We start from the raw sequence: 22,411 nt of genomic DNA, 5'->3' as shown, positions 1-22,411 counted from the left end.
TGAGGGCCAGGCACAGGGAGGGTAGTTTATAAAGGGATGATTAATTAGAGGGTGTGCCTTATTTAAGCTTTACTGCCTTTAGTTTTCTGCAGGCTCAGGCAATAGACACCTTAGCCCTAGAGTTTGCCCTACTCAGTCCTCTGCTATATTACACTAAAGTCTCGCTTAAAAAATACAGAGTAAAGTAAAAGTTAGGTCTGACTTGGATCTCTTGCAAGGGCATTTATTGCTATAAGCAATAGGACTTCAGAGTGACATTGTTTTACCTATATAACCAGATTTACAGCCTAAGAATAATATTATAACCAATGTTGGTACTCCAAGGATTGCATATATGAAATGAGGTTGACAGATACAAATTAAATTTATTACAGAGTTCATCTAGTGAAAGTTTCACGCTTCAGATCTTGATCTAGAAAAAGTTCTTAATGCTGTTGACCAGTTTCAGACATTTTCCCACTAAATCTAGACTTTTCCATAGATTTTAATTACAATGCTGAATTTTAATATTTTTAATGAACAATTCAAATACTTTGAATTATAGGCTATTTTCCAATTATGGCTTTGAGATTACCATTTAGGATTTTCAGAGTTCAAGCATTATAAATGTAGATGGAGAAAAGCCCATACTTAAATAATCTTGCAGGAATTCTTACAATGTTAAACTACTGTACATTTATGGTCAGAAATGTGACTGGGAAATCAGCACTGTGGGGGTGAGCCGTCGTTTCTTCCCTGGTATGTGGCCCAAAGAAGAAAAATTAAATTAGTGGTATGTGTTTCTCCCAGTCTTCTCCTTGGGGAGATGCTTGAAATGTCTAAACAACTCAAGAGATCTATGATATATGATCAGCCTTTTCATTCCCTACCCACTCACACCCCACTTGAAAATTCTGAAATTTCTCTCTTCTGTTTTTTTTCCACTCCTTCTTCTGTACTGGTTCTCTTTGCTTTACTATCCATATAATTTGGCTTCTGTCTTGCTTTTAATTTATAGTTGACTAGTTCTTGGGAAGAGAAGGTCTCTTCCCAAGAATATTTTATATTTTGGAGTTCCCCCCTCCTCGATTTATTTCTCTTATATATATTAATTTTACTTTAAATTATTGTGGTATTATATATGGGGGGCTTTGTGTTTGCTTTTGAATCTAAAATAAATATTTCACTTTTTTCAAAGGCTTCCCAATCTTTTATTTAAGAGTTAGGTTACCTATAGCCTTTGTTACTTTTCTTTATCTCTTTAATATTGTATAATATGAAAATATGAAAATGTTTAAATGTGCTAGGCAAGCTGGCTTTGTGCATTTAAGCAATACTTAAAACAGATTTTCACCAGAGCTGGAGCATATTTGGTCTTGAGAAATAAAGTGACCCTCCTGGCACCTTAGTTTTATTAACTGCAACCTCACGGAGAGTCTACTTGTGACATATCTCTATTAATATGGATAACCAGGTGCTTCAGCTTATTATTGCTTCATTCATTACTACTGCTGATGTTCTCAACATGATACTGCGATATTGCTTCAAACAGAGCAGACAAACTATCTTTAATTTGCAATAATGGATTCTGCGTACATTTACTTCTCAGCAAAAGTAATTGGTAGTCATGACTGGATGATACTCAGGAAAGTTTGCTTTCAAATTCATTTGTGGATTATCTACTTATTCACTTGTTTGACATAAAATTATTGAGTACCTATACAGGGAAGACAACATGTTAAAGGGCAATATAATCTGGGAGACAGACATAGGTAGCTAATTTTAGAAAAAGTCAAGTGCCCTAAATGCTAAAAACAGTGATATCATCAAGACACTCCAGGAAAATGGAAGAGAAAGGATTAATTCCAGATAGGACAGAGCCAAAAGTTCTGTGGTTCAGGTAACTTGCAAGCCAGGTCAGTTGAATAAGGTTCAAAGAAATGGAGGTGAGAAGAGAGGGAGTTGTGAGAATATGTGGAGTGGTGGTGAGAACAGGAAGAGAGAATTCATTCCTGAATGACGAAACACTGTGAGTAAATGCAGAGAATGGCAAAATGGCATTGTATAGTCTGGAAAAAGTCAATAGTTCAGAGTTGGCTAGGACAATATTTATGTCTAAAATATGACTGCAGACGCTATTAGGAAAGTGATTTGGAGGCAAATCATGGAGGGAAAATGAAATCTCACATATGTATAATATGTTCTTGTTGCTTGATCACACGTCATAAAAGAACCAGGCCTGCTGCTTTAATCAATCACAGCAACACCATAGTGATTACATGTTTGAATGAATATCAGTTTCATGAGGTCATAGGATGTGTATTGCTCCTTCACAGTTGCACCCTCTGTGCTTGGTACAATGAAGGTTGTGGGTAGGTATTAGAAACATGTCTTGAATGATCACTGAATGAGTTTTTGACTTAAAAGACTTTTATACGCCACCTGCCACCGAACACCTTACTCCTAAGAAGACATTCCAAAGTGTAACTTTTGGGTGATTATTAACCAAATCAGTTTGGTGTAACTCAGGGGCAGAATTTTGTACCCATCTCTCAGTACAGTAGTTAAAACGGTTTCAGTTATAAGGTGAGGAGAAAATCAATGATGTATATTATTAAATTTTGATTATCCTGCTCCTGCAAAAAAAAAAAAAAAAAAAAAGGAAAGAGGCTGAAGTATATAGTTTGGAAATCAAAAGATTGCTGAAATCAAAGGTAGCATTATGATTCCTCAGAGGAACTGTGAAAACTATGTCAGTTTATGAAATACTCTTTTTAGAAATTTGACAAATGAACTGCTGTGGATTTGGCAGGAGACTTTAAGGATATTTTATTGATTCTTTTTCATACAGAATAATTCTCCAAACTCCACATGTTTGTTTCAGCAAAATAAAGTAAACATATGAGCAGGCTAACAAAAAAGAAACACTGCTGCTTCTTAATGGTCAAATCTAGAGATTCCAGACAAGTGGTTGGATCCACTTGTGCAAAATCAGTTTCAAAGTTCTCAAGCATTCTCTCATGGTGGTTACTAAGTCTCTGTGATAAGATAGGTACTCTTTTTTAAATAGCAAATGAGGGGTGCCTGGGTGGCTCAGTCATTAAGCGTCTGCCTTCGGCTCAGGTCATGATCCCAGGGTCCTGGGATCAAGCCCCGCATCGGGCTCCCTGCTCTGCGGGAAGACTGCTTCTCCCTCTACCACTCCCCCTGCTTGAGTTCCCTCTCTCGTTGTCTCTCTCTCTGTCAAGAAATAAAATCTTTAAAAATAAATAAATAAATAAATAAATAGCAAATGAGTAGGCTTAGGTCTGGTTTATAATTTATTGTAATATTTTCAGCTCACCAAATTATAAAAAAATACATTAATTGTCTAACTTATTAGGTCTTTATTAAGATTGTTGATAAATCTATGGTATCATTATCCTTTGTACATATACACGTACACAGTTTATTACACAGATAGCAATTTAACTGAGATTTTAAGACTTAGAATTTCCCTCCAAACACTATAATTTCCCACTGTTTGATGCTTTATGTAGTTTAAACCTTCCAAGTAAATTAATTCTTTTTTCAAACTTGGGTTTATAGAATAATTTAGAGATGGAAAAACAAAGAGAGTATTTTTGGGTTCATTAGGATGTCTTTTAAAAGATCCTATGTTTTCAGACATTTTAGGTTTGGCAATACTCAGAATGAATTTTGCCAATGACTTTTTTCCCTTTCTATTCAAACCCACTTATACGTCAAAGGAAATTCAATCCGTATGTTTCTGATTCATTTGTATTCAAGTCATCAAAATGTTGTTTTGTCAGAGTATTGTTTAATGTCCAAGAAACATTATAAAGTTCTTTTTTTAAATAAGATGCTAATATCCATTTTTCTTCTAATGAAGTTGTGGCATAATCTCCAAGTGTATCAAGGTAAAAATGCAGATTTATAGATAGAGATTTCAAAGTTTCACTAAATTTTGTAGCCAAATCAAGAAAACAGATTTCAGAGGTATTAAACTCTCAATTTAAATTCCATTGTAATTGATGCTTAAATATAAGATAAAGAAATTTATAGTTATTGCTACAGATAAGAGAATTTAAAGTTTTGATTCTTATCTTTTTTGATATTTAATTTAAATAAGGAGGGTAAATAAAGAGAACAAATAGCTCCATTCTGGAAATATAAATTCTAAGAAGAAATCATTAGGAAAACTAGATTCAAATCTTGGCTCTGACAAAGTAGCTCATATTTTAGCCATAGCATTAATAAAATGTGTAATAGTAATTGCTTCCAAGGACAGTGTGATGCTGTATTAGGTGATGGTACCTGGCATATGGTAAGACAGCAATAAAAAGTCCTTATGCTGAGTATCAGGATGAGAGAATGCACAGAGACTTTGCACTTCCTCCAGGGGGCACTCCATTTAACTTAGGATAGATTTTGTTTGTTTTTACTAAGGAGGTTGTACAGATGATTGGATGATTTAAGGGAGTTTTAGATAATGACAGTCCACTGGAAAAAGGTAAGATTATTGATATGTTCTTAAGCTTTGAGTTAGCAGCATAGTGTATAGACAGCTATGTTATTATGCTGCTCATATCTAATAACTTTGGCTGATAAAGTGATTATTGGTAGGAAACTTTTAAATATATTCCAGTCTGGGGTATGAAGTCAATAGAGGTGAACGCTCAGAGATATGCATCATGACTAATTGATTGCTTGTATTGGTTAGATATTCATAGGTACCAGAGATTATCAAATTATTAGTACTTAATATAGTAGCTTTCTTGAGTCCCAATCATCTTATTCTTAGAAAATATAGATATTTAGGGAATAACTAATTGCCTCAATGAAAATAAGGGAAACAAGCTTTTTGTCACTTGATAGGCTTATACATATAGGGATAACTGATTAAAGGCTGGCCTATATTACCATCAGAAAACATTTCCAAGGGTGCCTGGGTGGCTCAGTTGGTTAAGCATTCGACTCTTGGTTTCAGTTCAGGTCATGATCTCAGGGTCCTGAGATCGAGTCCTGCCTCCGGCTTTGCACTTGGCACTGAGTATGCTTGAGATTCTCTCTCCTCCCCCTGGCTCGTGCACACTCTCTCTCTCTAAAATAAATAAACAAGTCTTTAAAAAAAAAAGAAAAAAAAATTTCCAACCTGAAGATGCTTCAGTATAAATTACTAGTATTTGGCTTTATGAGCCTATTAGCATCAAGATGGGTTCTTAAAAAGAATGTAGAATTACAAGCAGTATTTTAATGTTTGTAGAACACGTGGCTAAAGAAATATTGGTAGTCTTTGCTAAAGAGTCTTTTCTAAATATGTTATGCTGATATTTATAGCACATTGCATAAAATCCCCACTATATAAATGCCATTTTCTATAAAATAATTGGAAGATGGAAGATATGAATTCATTGGAAGAACATCAGAGAAGATCTTCCTGGAAAGTCAAGGAAGCAAACCATTGTAACAGTTGCCTCTTCTCAGATTACAACCCATGCTGGTTAGCAGCTGTATTTCCCAGACATTGTAAAGGGGCAAAATTAGAGCATTTTTTTCTGCTTGTTAGTACACAAGTGTTTTCTCTGTTCTATTTTTAGAAATTACACATATCAGAGATTTTCTAAAAGCACAATTTAATCTATTATTTTCATCAACGTTATTGTGCAACTTAAAAAAAACACATTGACTTTAGTTATCAGTACTACTAGATTGAAAATGGGTATTTTTGAACTTTTAGTACCCAGGGTTCCAACTTGTGGGGGGTTTTGTTGCTGTTGTTCACTGCTGGAAATTGATAGCTGCTCCATCTACATTAATAATAAGGAATGGAATTAGTCATTTTTCTGCAGCCTCGAGATGTGTGCTAATTGCTAATTTTCCTTACTAGGTGCAGAATAATTTAACATACTGATAAAAATTGTCTTCCAAATTGCAGTATCCTGCATTTTCTTTTAAATATGCTGTGTTAAAAAATTGGATTTTTAAAAAATTCCATGACACCTTTTGAATTACAGAATATATATTCCTTTTTTTTTGCTTTTCAAACTTTTTATTTTTTAATTTTTTAAGTTTAAATTCAATTAATTAACATATAATGTATTATTAGTTTCAGAGGTAGAGGTCAGTGATTCATCAGTCTTATACAATACCCAGTGCTCATTACATCACATGCCCTCCTTAATGTCCATCACCCAGTAATCCCATCCTCCCCCATCCTCCTCCCCTCCAGCAACCTTTAGTTTGTCTCCTATAGTTAAGAGTCTCTTACGGTTTGTTTCCCTCTCTGATTTCGTCTTGTTTTATTTTTTCCTCTCTTCCCCTATGATCCTCTGTTTTGTTTCTTAAATTCCACATATGAGTGAGATCATATGATAATTGTCTTTCTCTGATTGACTTATTTCACTTAGCGTAATACCCTCTAGTTCCATCCAGAATATATATTCCTAATTAGAAAAATATATCCCAGTCCTCATGTCACTATATATTAAACAAACGTACAAGCTACTAACTTGAGATTCGTTTACCTTTATCGAATGCGAGCATGTTTATGTGAGACAGATGAAGAGTTCTTAATGTAATATCTGCTTAAATTTCGTGTCCTGGAATCTGCTATTTTTAAATGGAAGTATTTGGTTAAATAAGTTTGTTGTGTTACCCTTAGGATTCCTAAGATAGTCATTTTTACCTCAGAGGAAAAATCTCCAAATTAAGCCCCTGTGTTGTCAGATGGCTATTTATCTGTGCCAAGGGTCAGATGATCTATGTGGTTAGTTAATCTGAATATCAGCTGACATAGTGCTAATAAGTAGCAGAAGAAATTCAGAGATCAAGGGTGATATTTTTCTTTTTGTCCGGCTGTTTTGACTGCAGTTCCCCATTATTTATCTAAGTTCAAAAAGCTGAATTATGTCCACTTATCAGAGGATCTTTTAAACATTTTGAGATTTGATAACATCCTCTTCCCTTATCTGAACTTTATCTTATAAAGCAATTAAGTCATTTTTGTTCATAAAACCATATGGCTCCCTTTTGCTGAATTTATGATGATGACAGTTGGTTTCAAATAAATAAATGAGTCTCCACATCCAAGAAACTGCAAGAATCACGTATCTTGCTAAGTGTTCTGAAAATAAGAAGGAACGTATACCCCTATGATTTGTTCTAGGTAAATATTAGTATAAATGAAGAAGTTCTTTATGTACTGTTTAATGTTAAGGGTAATAATTAGAGCATACTTGCTTGACTTCTAGATGAATATTTAAGAATAAATTAGGAAGATCATTGAAGAATAGTTAACTTCAAATACTTAAATAAATAAATAAGTAATATTGAACTTCTACCCCACAGTCCAGAAATGAAATCAATGTGGGAAGATAAAAAAAGGCAGATTTAGGTACAAGGAAAAAAGTGCCTAATAAATGAAAGTTGATGGCTGTGGAATTATTTGTACTGTGAGGGAATGAGCTAGATGTGACTGGAAGAATTTGCCATGTATTTGCCATTTTCTCTAGGCATCATTCTATTGCATGAGACAATTTATCAGGTAATTGTAATTTATGAGCATACATTTATACTTTAAGCTTTATACATATATAAATATTATATTCAGAGAGGGTGCAGTGAATAGAAATGTACCATCTTAAAGGAGCTTGGTATTAAATAGTTACATTCAAACCAAAACTCAATATATATAAAATCAGAGATGGAGAAACTGGTAAAAGAAGCAAGAAATGTTAGACATCTCATGAACTTTCTTTTGGGGTAAGTGCATGTGTGTGTGTGTGAATGTGTGTGTGTGTGTGAATGTGTGTGTGTGTGTGTGTGTGTGTAGGGAAAATAATCATAAACACATTCTCAAGGAGTCATGGGAGGAATCAGATATAAGTTCATAGTTGATAATCTATAATCATTAGTTTCTAGAGTACTTTTGTGACAGAATTTAGAAGGATTATACTTTCTTTTACTTTAAGGGCCACAGTAACATTTTCAGTATTGTAATAAAACATAAAACTTAATCTAAATTTTTCTAGAATATTTTCTTTAAAGTGGCTTCTGTTTCTATCATAGTTCTATAGAATTTCTATAAAATTTCAAAAATATTAAAACAAATTAATCTATGGCAATGTATTAGTTTCTAAAAATCATTCTTTGTATGAAGCCATGGAGAGATTTATAAGATGGCTAAAAGAAACAACTGCATTGATCATTTTATGTGAATGATTCAGAAAGTTTCCATTGAGAAGAATTCCTGTATCTTTATGGTAAAAATGACTAGATGTCTACTGAAAATAAATATGACATAGATTTCCCTTGGGGCTTAAAATCAGTATTGTTAATTTTCCAAACCCATGTAGGCTGTGACCTATGGGTTTTCTAACTCGTGTAATGTCTTAAAGCACATCAGAGAACATAAATCTTTCCTGTATGCTGTAGATTTTTGCTATTTTCCCACTGCATAGAAATGAGCAAAATCATTAATATGCCTTTCATGGCTAGAGTAACTAAACATAAATATTGGAGCACTGGTAAATTTGTACTTTGTTCAACCCAAGACCTTACTAATTCTCTTATTAGTCATGTACAGTTTTCATAAATACTTCATGTATTTTCCAACTCACTCTATTTATCAAAATTTACTTTCTGTCTATGTAAAGACTCTGCTTTTTTGATACCCTGATTTTTGCAGTGTTTTTTTTTTTTTTACCAACATCAATTATTCTTCCATGCTAATATTTCATATTTTTTAGTTCTTTATGATTAATCTAACTTTTACTTCCTAGATACATCTTTAGTTTATTCTAAATAAGTATTCGAGCCATGTGTTTGCTGTGATGGTCAATTGCAATAATATTAATAACTAATGGAAACTTAACATTTACTGAGAGCTTACTAAATGCCAGGCATTTTGCTAGCTCTTTAAATGGAATGTCTACTTTATCTTCATGATTATCCTATTTTGTACATGAGGAAACCCAGCCTTTGAAAGTTCAAGAATTTTGCCCATGAATCTAACGATGATTTATTTCCAGAGCCAGCTCTAATATACTATGGCTCTCACAAATTATATGAATTTTGTACAAATTCCAAACTGAAAAAAATAAATGTATTTTTAGAATTTCCAAATTAAAAAAACGCTATTAATAATGATTGTTATGGGACAAAATTGAACTTTATGTTGGATCTGTTGGGAATTGCCTTTGGGTTTTTGTATTTTCTGTCTGGAATTAAACTGTGATCTGGCCTACAAAATGTAACAGCATTTTAAACATATTTTTTGTTTTCTAAATCTAACTACTTCAGCATTTCTTTCAGCCCCTTACATGATTATAGTTAATTTGACACACTCATAAATTGAGAAGGTAACTTTTCCTCTGGCAGTGATTCACTTCAACATGTAATTAAATTTAGCCAAATTTAATCTCTTTATTTTGAATTTAATAATGAACATCCCTTTCCCTTGCGTGCTATGTCTTTCACTAATGTATTTTGATAGGTTCTCCTCCCATTTTCTCTCCCTTAGTCCATATTCCCCATCATGGAATCTTCGTATCTACCTCCCTCACTGCCCTTTTTAAGTGCCAGCTCGTGCTCAGGCTTGTGGTTGGAGGCAGGGTGCAGCAAAAGGACCCTGAGGCCAGTCAAGCATGCAGTTTCCAAATTTCATTCATTTATTATTTTACAAAAAATCAGTGTGAAGTTACTCCTTTCTTCCATCTCACCTTCCCACCTTCCAGCATCAAAGCTGACTGTGAGTTGTTATTGTTTCAACCCTAAAGAGATCTTGGACTACCTGAATTGTGTTTTGGGAGCAACACATTGGGGTAATTCTTTCCTAAAAAATTTGAAAAAAAAAAAAAAATCCTCTGGCAATGAAACACGTTTTTAATTGTTCATTGTGTTTTTGGTTTTGTTTTGTTTTTTTCCCTATAAGCAGAGCTTAATTGGGTGAATTGCTTTTCTAAAAACCTTGTATTTTGAGCAAAATGATTAGAATGTATAGATCCTTTTGTTCTGCTGGAAATGAAGAATCATGATTCTGATATCTTTTAAAATATTTATGTCTTTTTTTGATATCTAGATTATATTTTTTTCTCTGATCAGTACCGCTCTCGTAGCCTAATTTAGTCTTGTATAATGATTCGTAGAGAGAAAATAATTTTCCTTTATAAATAGATGTTGATTATGGAATATATTCAGTAATAAATGGAAAACCTCGAATATGCTGTTTTACCATGTCCATTATATATACACAATGTTTGAAAACTGGGTTTTAATGGCAGTTTTCTTTAATTTATAGTATGTATGTATTTCAATGAGAGACACATGGTAAACATAATTTGCTTATCCAAATTTTAGCATCGTAACTCAAAAACATACATGAAAAAGAGTTTTGAAATCAATGATTTAAAGTAAGCAGAGACAAACAGGAGTGAGTTAGTCTTGCTTCATTATCTGGTGAAAGATGTACTTTACCATTTTTTAGATTGCCCTTAATGAAAAGGGATATAGAAGCGTTTGGCTACATCTGTATTTCTGTTTTTGATTTTCCCTAATTCAGAACAGTAACTATGGATCACCAATCTTGCCAAACAAATGCCAGTGTCAGGAATATATGCCAGTTTTTGTTGTTTGTTATATTTCTGATTCTAGACTCTAATTCTGGTTTAACTAATGATCTGAGGGGTAAATATTTTCATGATAATATTGATTTAGGGCCATGAAGAATATGAGATTCTTCTTATTCTCACCATCATTAGAGTTAACTCTGTCTTTCCCATTGGTCTTTCCATTGTGCGTTTAACTTATTGCTGACCCATATTTCTTAAAGACATATTAAAAAATAACAGCAGGGTTGGTTTTGCATCATAAGTGGAGAACACAATGGGAAGAAAAGAGAAGTTTAGTCGCTATAAGGCATGAGCAGTCACCATGTTCTGTGCTGCTGAGAATTCAACTTTGTCACACCTGGCGAGAACGCATGTGTGAGAGAGGAAAACCAAAAGAGAAACAAAAGCATATGACAACCCAGAGCCCATAGTTGTGTCACAAGAGATGATCAAAATTTGAAAGTAGAGGCAAAATACTTTGATAGGGAAGTGACATATCCCAGCTCCTTAAAAATGCATGCTAATTTCTCTGTAGTGTGACAAGTTTCAATTTGAGTGGAATAGAAACTGAGGAAACCACCCGCCCTTTCATGGCTGGCAAGGAGTGTTGAATCCTTAGGTTCCTGCTTACTGAGGAAAGTCCGACCTTGTTATAGCAGTAGCTATAACACTGTTCTTCCAGACACCATGTGTGTATAACTGACAGATCTGAGATGGATGGTTTTCCTCCAGTCTTCCAAAGGTGGAAAGCAGAGACTCAAAACAAAGCAAGAGCCCCAACCAATTTTTAACAAAGGGGAAGACTATGTACTTAAAAGAATGGCATACTACTTTAGGGTTCACAGGGCTGAGTTAAAAATCTGATCCTTCTCTGAGTCTTATTTTATTCATTTTTAAAATGTAACCCTTGTCTTATTGTATGGGATAAATATGAAGCATATGAATCTATGTCAAGAGAAGGCAGCTGTTTTGTCGTTAGAAGTACTGAACGAGCTAAGCTTCTCAATTCCCAATTTTCTTGATCCTTTGGGAGGGCATGCTTATTACTACTTTTGGGTACCAGTTATATTTATATGTGGAAGTATTCACATGATTTCTCTCTGAAGTATTATAGCTGATAGAAATATGAAAGATCTACTTAGGCCATGAAATCAGATGCTACTGCTGACTCAGGATGATCACAATGTACCACTCTTGGAACCCAGCTATTATTTTGTATGCAGACAGCTCAGAAGGATGTTTTTACTCTGGGGAACATCATGGCATCATGGTGGTGTGACTGGTCCTTTATGTGAGGCAGGCCAGTTTATATTCTTGCCAGAGCCAGAGACATGAGAAACTGGTGAAGAAAAGTTCTGCTTTTTTTCACTCAAACATATGTTTTATGATCCAACCTTCATATGTGAAGGAAAGAATTAAATCCCAAAAGTCTTAACTCTTTTTTTTTTTTTCCAAAAGTAGACACTGATCATGGTATATGTATTAGGTATCTCAGTATCAGCCCTTCATTGCAGATTTTGGAAAATACCTTTTACTCTCTTCACTCTCTTTTATTAGGTGTCAAAATTTTCTTTCATTTTGGTGGTATGGACTAAAGATTCTGGAAGTGGCTTATGATCATTTCACAGGTTCATTTATCAAACTGGAAAGAAAGATCAAACATTTAATGAGCCATGCTTTTCTGTCTGATTCTTTTGAATCATATATCATACAAGCTGGTAAAAAAGAATGTTTCCTTTAGACACTCATCAGTTTCCCAAGTAACTGCATTAAGTTCATTTCAAAGACCACTTTTACCCACTAGAGATAAAATGAAGTGTGAAATTAAATTATTTTCACTTGCTATCAAACAAACTAAAATGAGTTTGAATTCTAAAAGCTTTTTTCACTGATATCTTAACACATCAAAAAAGTTTCTAAAGACCTTTGGGTTGATTTCTGCTGAAACTCTGCTTTGTTATATAGTTTTACTTAAATCTATGATTTTAAAGGAAAGAAGTGCATGTGTGTGTGTGTATGTGCACTTTTTTATTTTAAAAATCCCATAATAACTGGAAAAAAGACTAAAATAATTCACTCTTTTCATGGTTCTGTGAAAAGAATGTTTCTGCTTTCTTAAAATAAATGAGGACTGTAAGAGCAACTGCTAACCAATCTTCTGGGAACATGTGACAGATGATGTCTGTAAAGCTTGTAGGGTCTCAGGGGAAAGGCGCTATATATAAAGCAAAGAGCTATGAAAAAGTAAGTGCTTATATGAAGGTAAACTGCAGTTCCTAGTTTGAGATTCATATTTCCACCAGCTGAAAATAAGGCTTGAGTCAAAGACGTTTGTTGGGCTTGTCAAGCCTGAGACTAAGCTTCCTCATCTCAGAATGATGTCCCATGGAAGGAGACTGATCATTTCCATCACCTCAGTCCCACCCTTGGTGCAATAAAACACTTGAATGTTCTGGACAGCTTCCACAACTAGGCACAAACCTGGCCCTGATCCTTTAGGTTTCTTGCCCCAGGCCCTCCTTCCTGAAGTCTCATGAGCTGCAGTTCTCAACTTTTTGCATCCCCCACCCCTACCCATCACACCCTGACTCATCATGCCAATGTTTCTAACCAAACACTCTATTTTTTTCTTCTAATCCCCACCACTTTCTCAAATTGTGGGGCATTACAGTGCCTTCAACAAAATGTTTAGAAAAAATTTCAAGTCTTTAAAAAAATTTTCTTTTAAGAAAAGGAGAGGGGGAGGAGGGAGGGCAGAAAGAGAGGGAGAGGGAGAGAGAGAATCTTAAGCAGGCTCCATGCCTAGCATGGAGCCTGACGCAGGGCTTGATCTCACGACCCTAAGATCATGTCCTGAGCTGAAACAAGTTAACTGACTGAGCCACCCAGGCGCCCCCCAAATTTCAACTCTTTAAAAACTATCTTCCCCCTTTAAACTTCTTTAACCTTCACACACCCCAGTCATAGAGGAAAATGGAATTCTTCTACTGATGTGTTTCCAGGAATTGTAACCGCATTTCTTGTCTGCAGATAATTCTCAACTCCTAGTTTTATGTCACTGTGTCAGGATATGGTTCCCAGTTGCCTTCCATGGATTTCAGACCTCTGATGTGTCTTCTCTCTTTCACTATCAGCCACAGAGTCCTATCCAATTCACATACATTATGACATTTGTCCTTTCTTTTGTTTTTCATACCTTTTCATAATGAATATATAATTATAAATATATAATATTTAATATAAAATAAAGTGGTTATTTTTAATTTACTCTTTTAAATGTCAGTATAAAAAAGAGAACAGAGCCATCTAGCAAAGGCATTGCATGAAGAGCCCAGCTTATTAGAGTCCCAGAATTACTTTGAAGAATCAAAGATCTTACTACCTTGCATTCTAAAGTTCAAAGCTTTTCCAGCAACCTCTTAACTATGAATTTCCAGTATCACTGAAATAGTTTAAAATCCCAGCTTCTCCTTGCTTTTGTTTGAGATTATAAGCAATGTAAACCATCTTGAAAATAAGAAAGTTTTGAGCACAAACATAAAATTCTGTTTGTGATACTGCAAATCCATGTGCTTATATCTGGCAATAGGCCAGTGTTTTTACTATAAAACTAGAAACTATGGAAATGTTATCAAATTGTAACAGAGTTGAAATTTATAGCTAGATTACAACATGCTTAATTTAAGTTAATTTGAGTTAAAATATATGTGGAATTTAAATAGACAAAATTCTGCCTTCCCTATATTCCTTAAAATCTGATATAAAGATGATTTAGTCTGTATGCTGGGTAGAGAATTCTGCACATTTTAAATCATCTGTTTCTAAAAAGGGTAAAATTCCAGTATAATTTAGAGTCAGAGAAACTATAATTTAAGAGCACCAGAATCAAATTTAATCACAGATTGAAAGTAAATGCAGATCAGGAGGATATGTGGATGAGAAACAATGCACTGGTTTGTCTTCTATGAAATAGTCCATAAAGGATGCTGCAAGAGTCTTTTTTGAAATGAAGGAAAGGTAATTTAGGCACAAGTTCCATCCCAGGTGTTTTGGGTTATGCAGTCAATTACTGTGGGTTTATAGGAGAAAAAAACAAACTGGAATTTATGCAAACATCTTAGAGCGGTATCAACATTTAGACTGGTAAATCCTCAAATGAATGCTTTTCAAACTGTGTATTCTGCAGGGAAATTAAATGCTCATATTTGGAACCACTTATCCTTATAATATCAACATGCCTTTAAAGAGCTGCTTTATGTCAGAGCCTCCTTTAATAACGCTCTTTTTAAAGAAATGAACATTTTGAAAGTCACATTTTCCAAAAAGAATGGTCTGAAATACAAAACTAGTAGGTTTGGGATAGATCTTTTGTTTGCCACTCTACCTTCTCAATGACTGTAAATTTCAAATAGTTAGTTGTGCCCTTAGGCACATGTGAATACAATATCTTGACCCCCGTGCTTAGACAAAGGCATGAAGGTCAGAGTGGCAGGTCTGGAAGTCTCCAATCTCCAGCTTCAGTAATGACAAAATTGAGCAGGTTAGAACCCCAGCCTCAGATATTTCCCTCTTGATTTTTGTGTGAAAAGAATAATCATTTCTTTGGAAGATATCATCCTAAAGCCCATCTTTACTCACTCTGTAGTTAATAAAACTAAGAAATAATATACCCATATATTTGCTGCTCAAATTGTTTCTTTTCCCTAAACACCCTGGGGCATTGTTCTGAATTTATACATTCTGGGTTCACCTTTTTCTTAGGATGAGTTCTTTCCCATGATGTTGTTCTATACTCTGTGCTTGGTGAATTAAACCTAGCAATGTCCTAGCTATGCCTAGGCATGTCTAAATCCTAAGGGGATGAAGCCTGGGTTCAAGCTCATCACCCTTCTATTTAATATTCTTTTCATTACTCAACCCCATTTCCATTTTCACGGTATATTCAATCCTTAATCCTTATATGTCTATAAGTTTTAATTAGAAATCAAACATAAGGATCACCTTTGAAAAATAAAACCATGGTGATACACACCTATCTATAATTTTCCTGAATCAAAATGTTTTAGGTATGGCCACTTTGTACATTTGCAGTATCTAAAGCATACTGTACATTTACTAATAAAATGCAACATATTCGAATCAATTTTATAAAAGACTTACTATTTTCAATACATGCAATATAGCCTGGGTTCCTATTAACACTTTTAGCGAAAACAACTGCTCAGCCATTCAAAAGGTTTAGTTCACATAATCAGTACAGGTATACTGTGTCTTAAGGAGCAGGTCACATAGTTAATGTTCTCTTGGTGGAGCTCAAGACCAAGAGTAACTGAGCAAGCATTAACTTATGGAATCTTACTAGTCACCTCATTGCTGAAGTAAAAAGGAAACTGAGAGGAAACTTAATAATATCAAAAGTTATTTTAAAGGGAGTTCACATTGGTTTGAAGAGTACTTTGCTTCACACACAATATCCACCTTTGTAAAGCCCAAGAAACCCATAATTGTAACATAACACATCTTTACAATTTTCAGAACATAAATCTTTAGAGCAGTATTATTTCTCCACAGATAAAAGTGACAATATTGAAAGTTTTAGGATGATAGTAAAAGAAACTCTCTTGCAAACCCAAGGAAACTTGGAACTTTGCGTTAAGTGCTTATTTAATTATAAAAGGGGCAGTGTGTGTTGTAATGAATGGAAAACTAATTTTACCTCTATTCCATTTGTGAACATCTTGTGGCAACCTATTTTAGTATTAGAGAGATCATATATTAAAAATGATTTCTGCAGTCATCGATGTATACAAGTAAAAATTTAGTTCCTGTTAAATTAACACTTCATTAAAAAATCAAAGTAAACACGCAACAAATACATTTTATGTTGTACTCTAAGAGAGAAAAATTTTTTTTTGAGAACAGATCGCCAGTTATTCTTTTCCGTAACAGTCAAGTTTCTCAGTTCTTTTTTTTTTTTTTTCTTTTGCTGAGCTCTCTGTCACTGGAAACATCTTAAACCAATTTCAAGTGCTACACCTGAATAAACATGTTGTAAAAGTGTTTATGTATTGAAGTGGGTCAGTTCAAGGTATGGTATTTGGCTGGAACTTCTAATTTCTCTTTTTACAGCAAAAGGGCTGCCAGAAGGAGGAAGTCTGAGCTGAATTAATACATTTGTTACAGTGGAAGTAGAATGGAAACTGCTCTGACCACAAATCAAACTGCCTCTTTCATTTATGCCAGTGATAGAGTTTTTCTAAGAAATATAGACTCTGGCAGAGAGCCACCGTAAGTTTGCATTTAAAAGAGAAACCTATGTGTTTATTTGTTTAAGGTTTACTGCCTTGATTATTTGTAAGTTCTTTCTTCGGGAGGACGGATGGTAGTGGCGTTTGTGAGGCAGATACCCTTTTAATAATTGTGGGAATGGAACGAGTTTTCCGATACGTTGTAGGACAATCGATGAGGCCACGGATGCTGCTTGGATTAGCGCACAGTCTTTTTTTTTTTTTTTTCTTCTTTTTTTAACCAATACCTCCACATTTAAAGGACCTCTGTGTCACTCCCAACAGCTGCACAACCTCACATGACACAGTCTCCTTTTCTGACGGTAGAAGGTCTCTGCACAATACAAGTATACACAAAAGTGTTTATGCTGCCAAAATAAATTTTGTTAAGAGCAAGAGTTTATTTGCTAAAATGCCATTGATGCCGTTTCAAGGACTTGTTTTCCTTTTCTTTCTTCTAAGGTGGGTTAGGTCTTATAATGGACTGAGGTTACTCCACAATCTTTACTGAATAAATATTTTAAGAAAACATGCACATCTCTCAGGGGGCAAGGTAGAGTCAATCATGCACATATTTCAAACCACATTATATATTACTCTTAAAATATTGGTAACTTCTGTATCTAGAGTAGAAACTTTCCATGAGTTTTTAGTAATTCTCAACTAAATTTACAACCTAAGGCTAAATAGTTCATCCTCCTTGGGCGATTTTCATGGAACTACATATCAGCCAGTGATTATATGTATATAACATAATATATATTTTATTTTCTATTTTTATTTTCTATTATTTTATTTATATATTATATATAATTTTCAGTGATTTTTTTTTTTTAATTAGAAGAGCATAACAACAGTGAATTGTAGAAAGGGGAAAATAGTAATACCTAACTCCTAGAGTATTTGTAGAATTAAATTAAATATCGCATGGAAAACACTTAGAAAAATACCTAGCACATCCATAGCAAGTGCTCCAAATACCTTTGGCATTACTGTAAGTATTATTATTACTACCCAATGGGAGAGGTTTTTATCAACATCTATTTCTAGCCTCTAGGACACCTTGACCTCTAACGCATTCCTGCGCAGGCTCCGGTTGCAATCATTCTCTGATACACAACCACCCCGATGGCTCGGAAGGGTCTGGGATGCACACTGGTTTAGAGACAAAAGTGAGTCTCCAAACTCATCTGGAACTTTTCTTTCTTAGAGTTTCCAGGTTGGTTAACAAGTTTTGAAATCCTTTCAGTAAAGATTCAGGTGTGTCCAAACTCAGAGAGGGAGGAACTCTGAAACTGCCATGATTACTTCAGAATACTTTGTGTTGAGAAGGAACTGGAATTTAAAGCAAAACTCCATCTCCAGCAGGGGCTTCTAGAATGACCTGTGAAGAGCTTTACGTAGAGCATAACTTTGTCAAGTTTGCTGGGCACAGGCCAGAGGTGAAGGGGGAAGGCTATCAGCACTAATTAACACTTGCAAGGCTTGAAAAAGCTGGAAAAAGTGGAAACAGCCAGGCAGCCATTCAGCTTTTATCACTTAGAGGAAAATTATAGGGCATTTAATGCAGAAGAGCCCATAGCTAATATTTTTGAAATTGTTATTTAATGTGGACATTTCCAGGCTGATGGTAGTGAAGCCTTTCCATTTAAAATACTGCTGACTTCCAGGTCTGAGAAGGATCAGTTAGTGAACGAAGCCCGAGGGCGTTCTGTGGTGAAGAATGATGCAAAATGTAAAACCAAGCATGGATAATTGTCTGTAACGGCAAGCTTTCAGTGTTTATAAAAATCTTTGGCCTGCAAGGAAAACATTCTGATAATGTTTTAAAAAGTAATGTTACTTTTTCAAAGCACCCTCAGAATTCATTCACATCAGGTAAACTTTCTTTCTCGTAAACCAAGCGCTTGTGCTTTCTGTTCTAGGACGCAGTATCAATGTAAAATCCGCTGGTCTTGTGGGAAGACATGGGCCTCAGTCAAAACAACCGTTCATGGTGGCCTTCTTCAAGGCAAGCGAGGTACTTCTTCGATCCGTGAGAGCAGCTAACAAACGGAAAAATCAACACCGCAATAAATCCAGCTCTCATCAGGACTCCTCCAGAATGTCCAGTGTTGGAGGTAAGATAAAGCCAGAGCAACCCTTGTGCACAGAGAGTTATGGGGTCATATGTTGCAAATCAAGTAGCCACAATAAATTTACCCTCTGGCTATACCTTTGTTTGGTCTATTAAATCATCCGGCAATGCTTCGAACATCCTCAGAATGTTTCATCAGTGAATCACTCAGTAATTCATTTCAAAATATACATGACTTGCCTTTGTATGTTGAAAGATTCAGTTCAAATTAAAATCAAGCTGGCAGTAATAAAATTATGAAATGGCTACATCAACAAAGTCTAGCCAAAACTCAACTGCACAACTTGCTGAGTTGACTTCTTCGGGGCCTCTCAAACATCGATGGGCAACAGGTAAATTCAACATAAAGAGATTTCTTTAGTACTTAAGACGATACATGTGAATCATGCAGTTTCCATTTTCTCTGACAATAAAAGCAGCAGAGATTATACGGAAATTGAGGTAATATTTACATTTCCATTAATTATTTGGAAGACTGTTATCTAGATAATCTACTTTGTGTGTGTGTACGTACACATATGTGTATAAAATCTAGTAACAAAATATTACAGATGCACAATGATCCTAATGTGCTCACAATTTAATCTATCAATTGATAAAAGAGGAGATAAAAGTACAATCTGAATGAATCTAACTGCCAAAATCTGAAATTATTGAATCATTTTATTTATACCAATAAGTACCTTGTTTAGTCCAGGCTGCAAACAGATCTTCATAAGCTGTTCTTAGATGAAAATGATGGCTATTTTATTTCAAGAAATTTTCTTTATCTCTAAAAAATAAATCTGTTTGAAGGGGAAAGTTTATCCTAGAACATCCCAACTTAGTACAATATGTTTGTTCATTTGAAAAATATGTGTTCTATGTTAATGGCCACCATATGCAGTGTACTTGCCAGGCCCAGTGGATGAGCTGGTGAACAAAACAGACACGATCCCTGCATATGGTATTCAAGCAAATTAGAAGGCTTTACTCTTCCAAAAAGACACATTCAGACAGTATTTGCCGTTATTCCTGAAATCTTCATTTTTTTCCCCAGTCACTTGAAACTGAAAAATCATACTGCAATTTTTTTATTATTCAAGTGTGTATGAATGTTAGGTAAGAATGATTATAAATAAAACAAAAAAATAGTTATATATATATTTATATATTCATAACTATAACTATAACTATAACTATAACTATATATATATATATAATTTTTTTTTTTTTGCACCTGGAACTCTCAACAAAAATACTAAACTGGAATTCATTGGAATCTTCCTAAAATATGGGCACCAGGACAATCATGTTAGATAGAAGTCTATTTGATGTATTTAGTAACAGAAATGGGGAAGATTTCTATATGAAATTACATTTACTGAATTACATGCTATATATAATGTTTTAAAATAGTTTTCCCAACAAATAAGTTTAACCATATTTTTCACTTGAAAGTAAAACATGATATTAGTGCCTTGTTACAAAGCTATTTTATAAAGATCTTCATAAGATATTTAGTTTGGCAAAAATTATAATTGCTTAATATGAAAGATGGAGAAAAATAACTTTCTAAGACCTTTTCTTCCTTGTAAATACTAGCCTGTCAAAGTTGTATATTTTTCTTTTCATGTAGAATGGTTCTGAAATTGCTTGAAATGTTTTTAATTTGATGTAGCGGACTGCATTAAGAAAAAGTTTTGTTAAACCATGAATAGAATAGTGAATAATTTTTGAGGAAATTACAAAGGGAAAAGTGTAAGTCGCATACTTATTATTGGAGCTCATAAGGACTGTGGCAGAGGCGTTCCAGAGACTGAAATCATCAAAGTCCTTTTCCCTATTGGTGAACTCTATTTATCTTCTCTTTCTGACCACAAGTAACAAATGTACTTCTATAACTAGAGATTAATAAAACACATGGAGCAGAAATCATGTAACTTTTCACCAGTTTCCTAACACCATTTAGAGTACAAAATTATTCTAATATAGACCAATATTTTCTTTTTAAAAAGTTTGTCATTGGCAGCCATTTCTGTGAAATATGTGGTAGATAGTTTTGGAGCATGTCCATATTTTGATAATAAGAAAGAAAGTAGCTGGTTTGTGTCTATGAGACATAACCTTTCAATAGGTAGTAATCAAGCAGACGGGGAAAAAGTCTCATAGGATTTGGCCTAACAGACAGGGGCTTAAGGAAAGGGAATGCTAATATAAACACAAAATTTGATACTTAGGAAACTTGAAATGCCAGTGAAATTTTAAAATTATTCAAATATAAATAATAAATGCTGCAATAGTACTAAGCCTTTACAATAAAATACTGTTTGAAGACTACACTGCTAAGAGAGAAGCCTGTGGGGGGGAAGAGGGTTGTATTAGATGTTTGCCTGATTGCATTTTTTTCTGCAAAGCATGTGTCAAATGTCGAAAGTCTCAGTTAGTGCAGGAGAATTAAAACCCAGGTCATTCTTGCTTTCTCTACCCAATTTCTTTCCTGTTTCAAAGAGTCTTGCCTTCCAACTCTCAATGATCCTTTGTTCTTCTATACTCCTATGGAAAAGCCTAGAACAATGTCTAGCACAAAACAGGAACTTGTTAAATAAATTAATGTGTCTGCTGAATGGAAAAAACTAAATTCCCCTTTCAGGTGAATATACACAGAAACACTGCCCCCAGATTTTCAGCAGAAACTGTCCTTCTTTGTTCCTCTTGAGATTTTTGGCAAGGAGGTTGAGCAAACATATTGTGTGAGATATTGCCTCTTTCATGAGGAGGCAGCATAATAGATGTTTACTTGAATTTGGGTGTGGAGGAAAGGAAATGGAGGTAATAGCTAATTTTTTTGTTAGCTTAAAAAGGCTTTATGTACTAGATTGATAAGGTCTTAAAGAATCTACTGAGAGCAAGACGCTCTTCTAAGGACTATATGAGTGCTGAAAAGAATAGAGTATTAAGAATTTGGAAGAATTAATAAGACAAATGGCAAGTCCTGGTTCGCTGCAGAACTGCTTGCAAAGATTGCTGATTGTGTGCTGGATATTAGGGATTGTTGAAAGTGAAGCCAATCCTTAATGACCCTACCTGAAACCATGGTGATTTCTTAGGCCAAGTCTTTCAAAAAGTCATTAAAATGGAGACATTCTCTACTTATCCTCAACTCTGATAAGTAGTATCTTTTGCCTAATATATATAACATAAACTCATGCCACTTGGACAAACAGATGTTAATCAAAATCAGAAAGAACAATTAATTATAATGATTTCTTTAGAATGTTTTATATCATATAATTAATACATATTTTCATTACTTAACGATAATCAAATCATCAATAATACTAAAGTTCTGGGGTGCCTGGGTGGCTCAGATGGTTAAGCATCTGTCTTCAGCTCAAATCATGATCCCAGGGTTCTGG

The 22,411-nt window shown here is 34.4% G+C and overlaps 1 protein-coding gene across 1 annotated transcript in view; it reads left to right on the top strand.

Annotated features, from left to right (window-relative positions):
• Nucleotides 1-22,411, top strand: part of BMP5 (bone morphogenetic protein 5) — a 115,586-nt gene that overhangs the window by 77,596 nt on the left and 15,579 nt on the right. Inside the window, exon 4 of the mRNA XM_045867039.2 lies at nt 18,802-18,996. Within this exon, the coding sequence (XP_045722995.1) occupies nt 18,802-18,996 (195 nt within the window). The remainder of the gene's footprint in view (nt 1-18,801; nt 18,997-22,411) is intronic.

The sequence above is a fragment of the Mirounga angustirostris genome, unplaced genomic scaffold, assembly GCF_029215605.1.
Source record: "Mirounga angustirostris isolate CCGP_5_RB_7025 unplaced genomic scaffold, mMirAng1.0.hap1 SCAF_8, whole genome shotgun sequence".
NCBI classification, from domain to species: Eukaryota; Metazoa; Chordata; class Mammalia; order Carnivora; family Phocidae; genus Mirounga; species Mirounga angustirostris.
The sequence above is the reverse complement of the archived record's forward strand: the minus strand, read 5'-3'. Positions and strand labels throughout refer to the sequence as shown.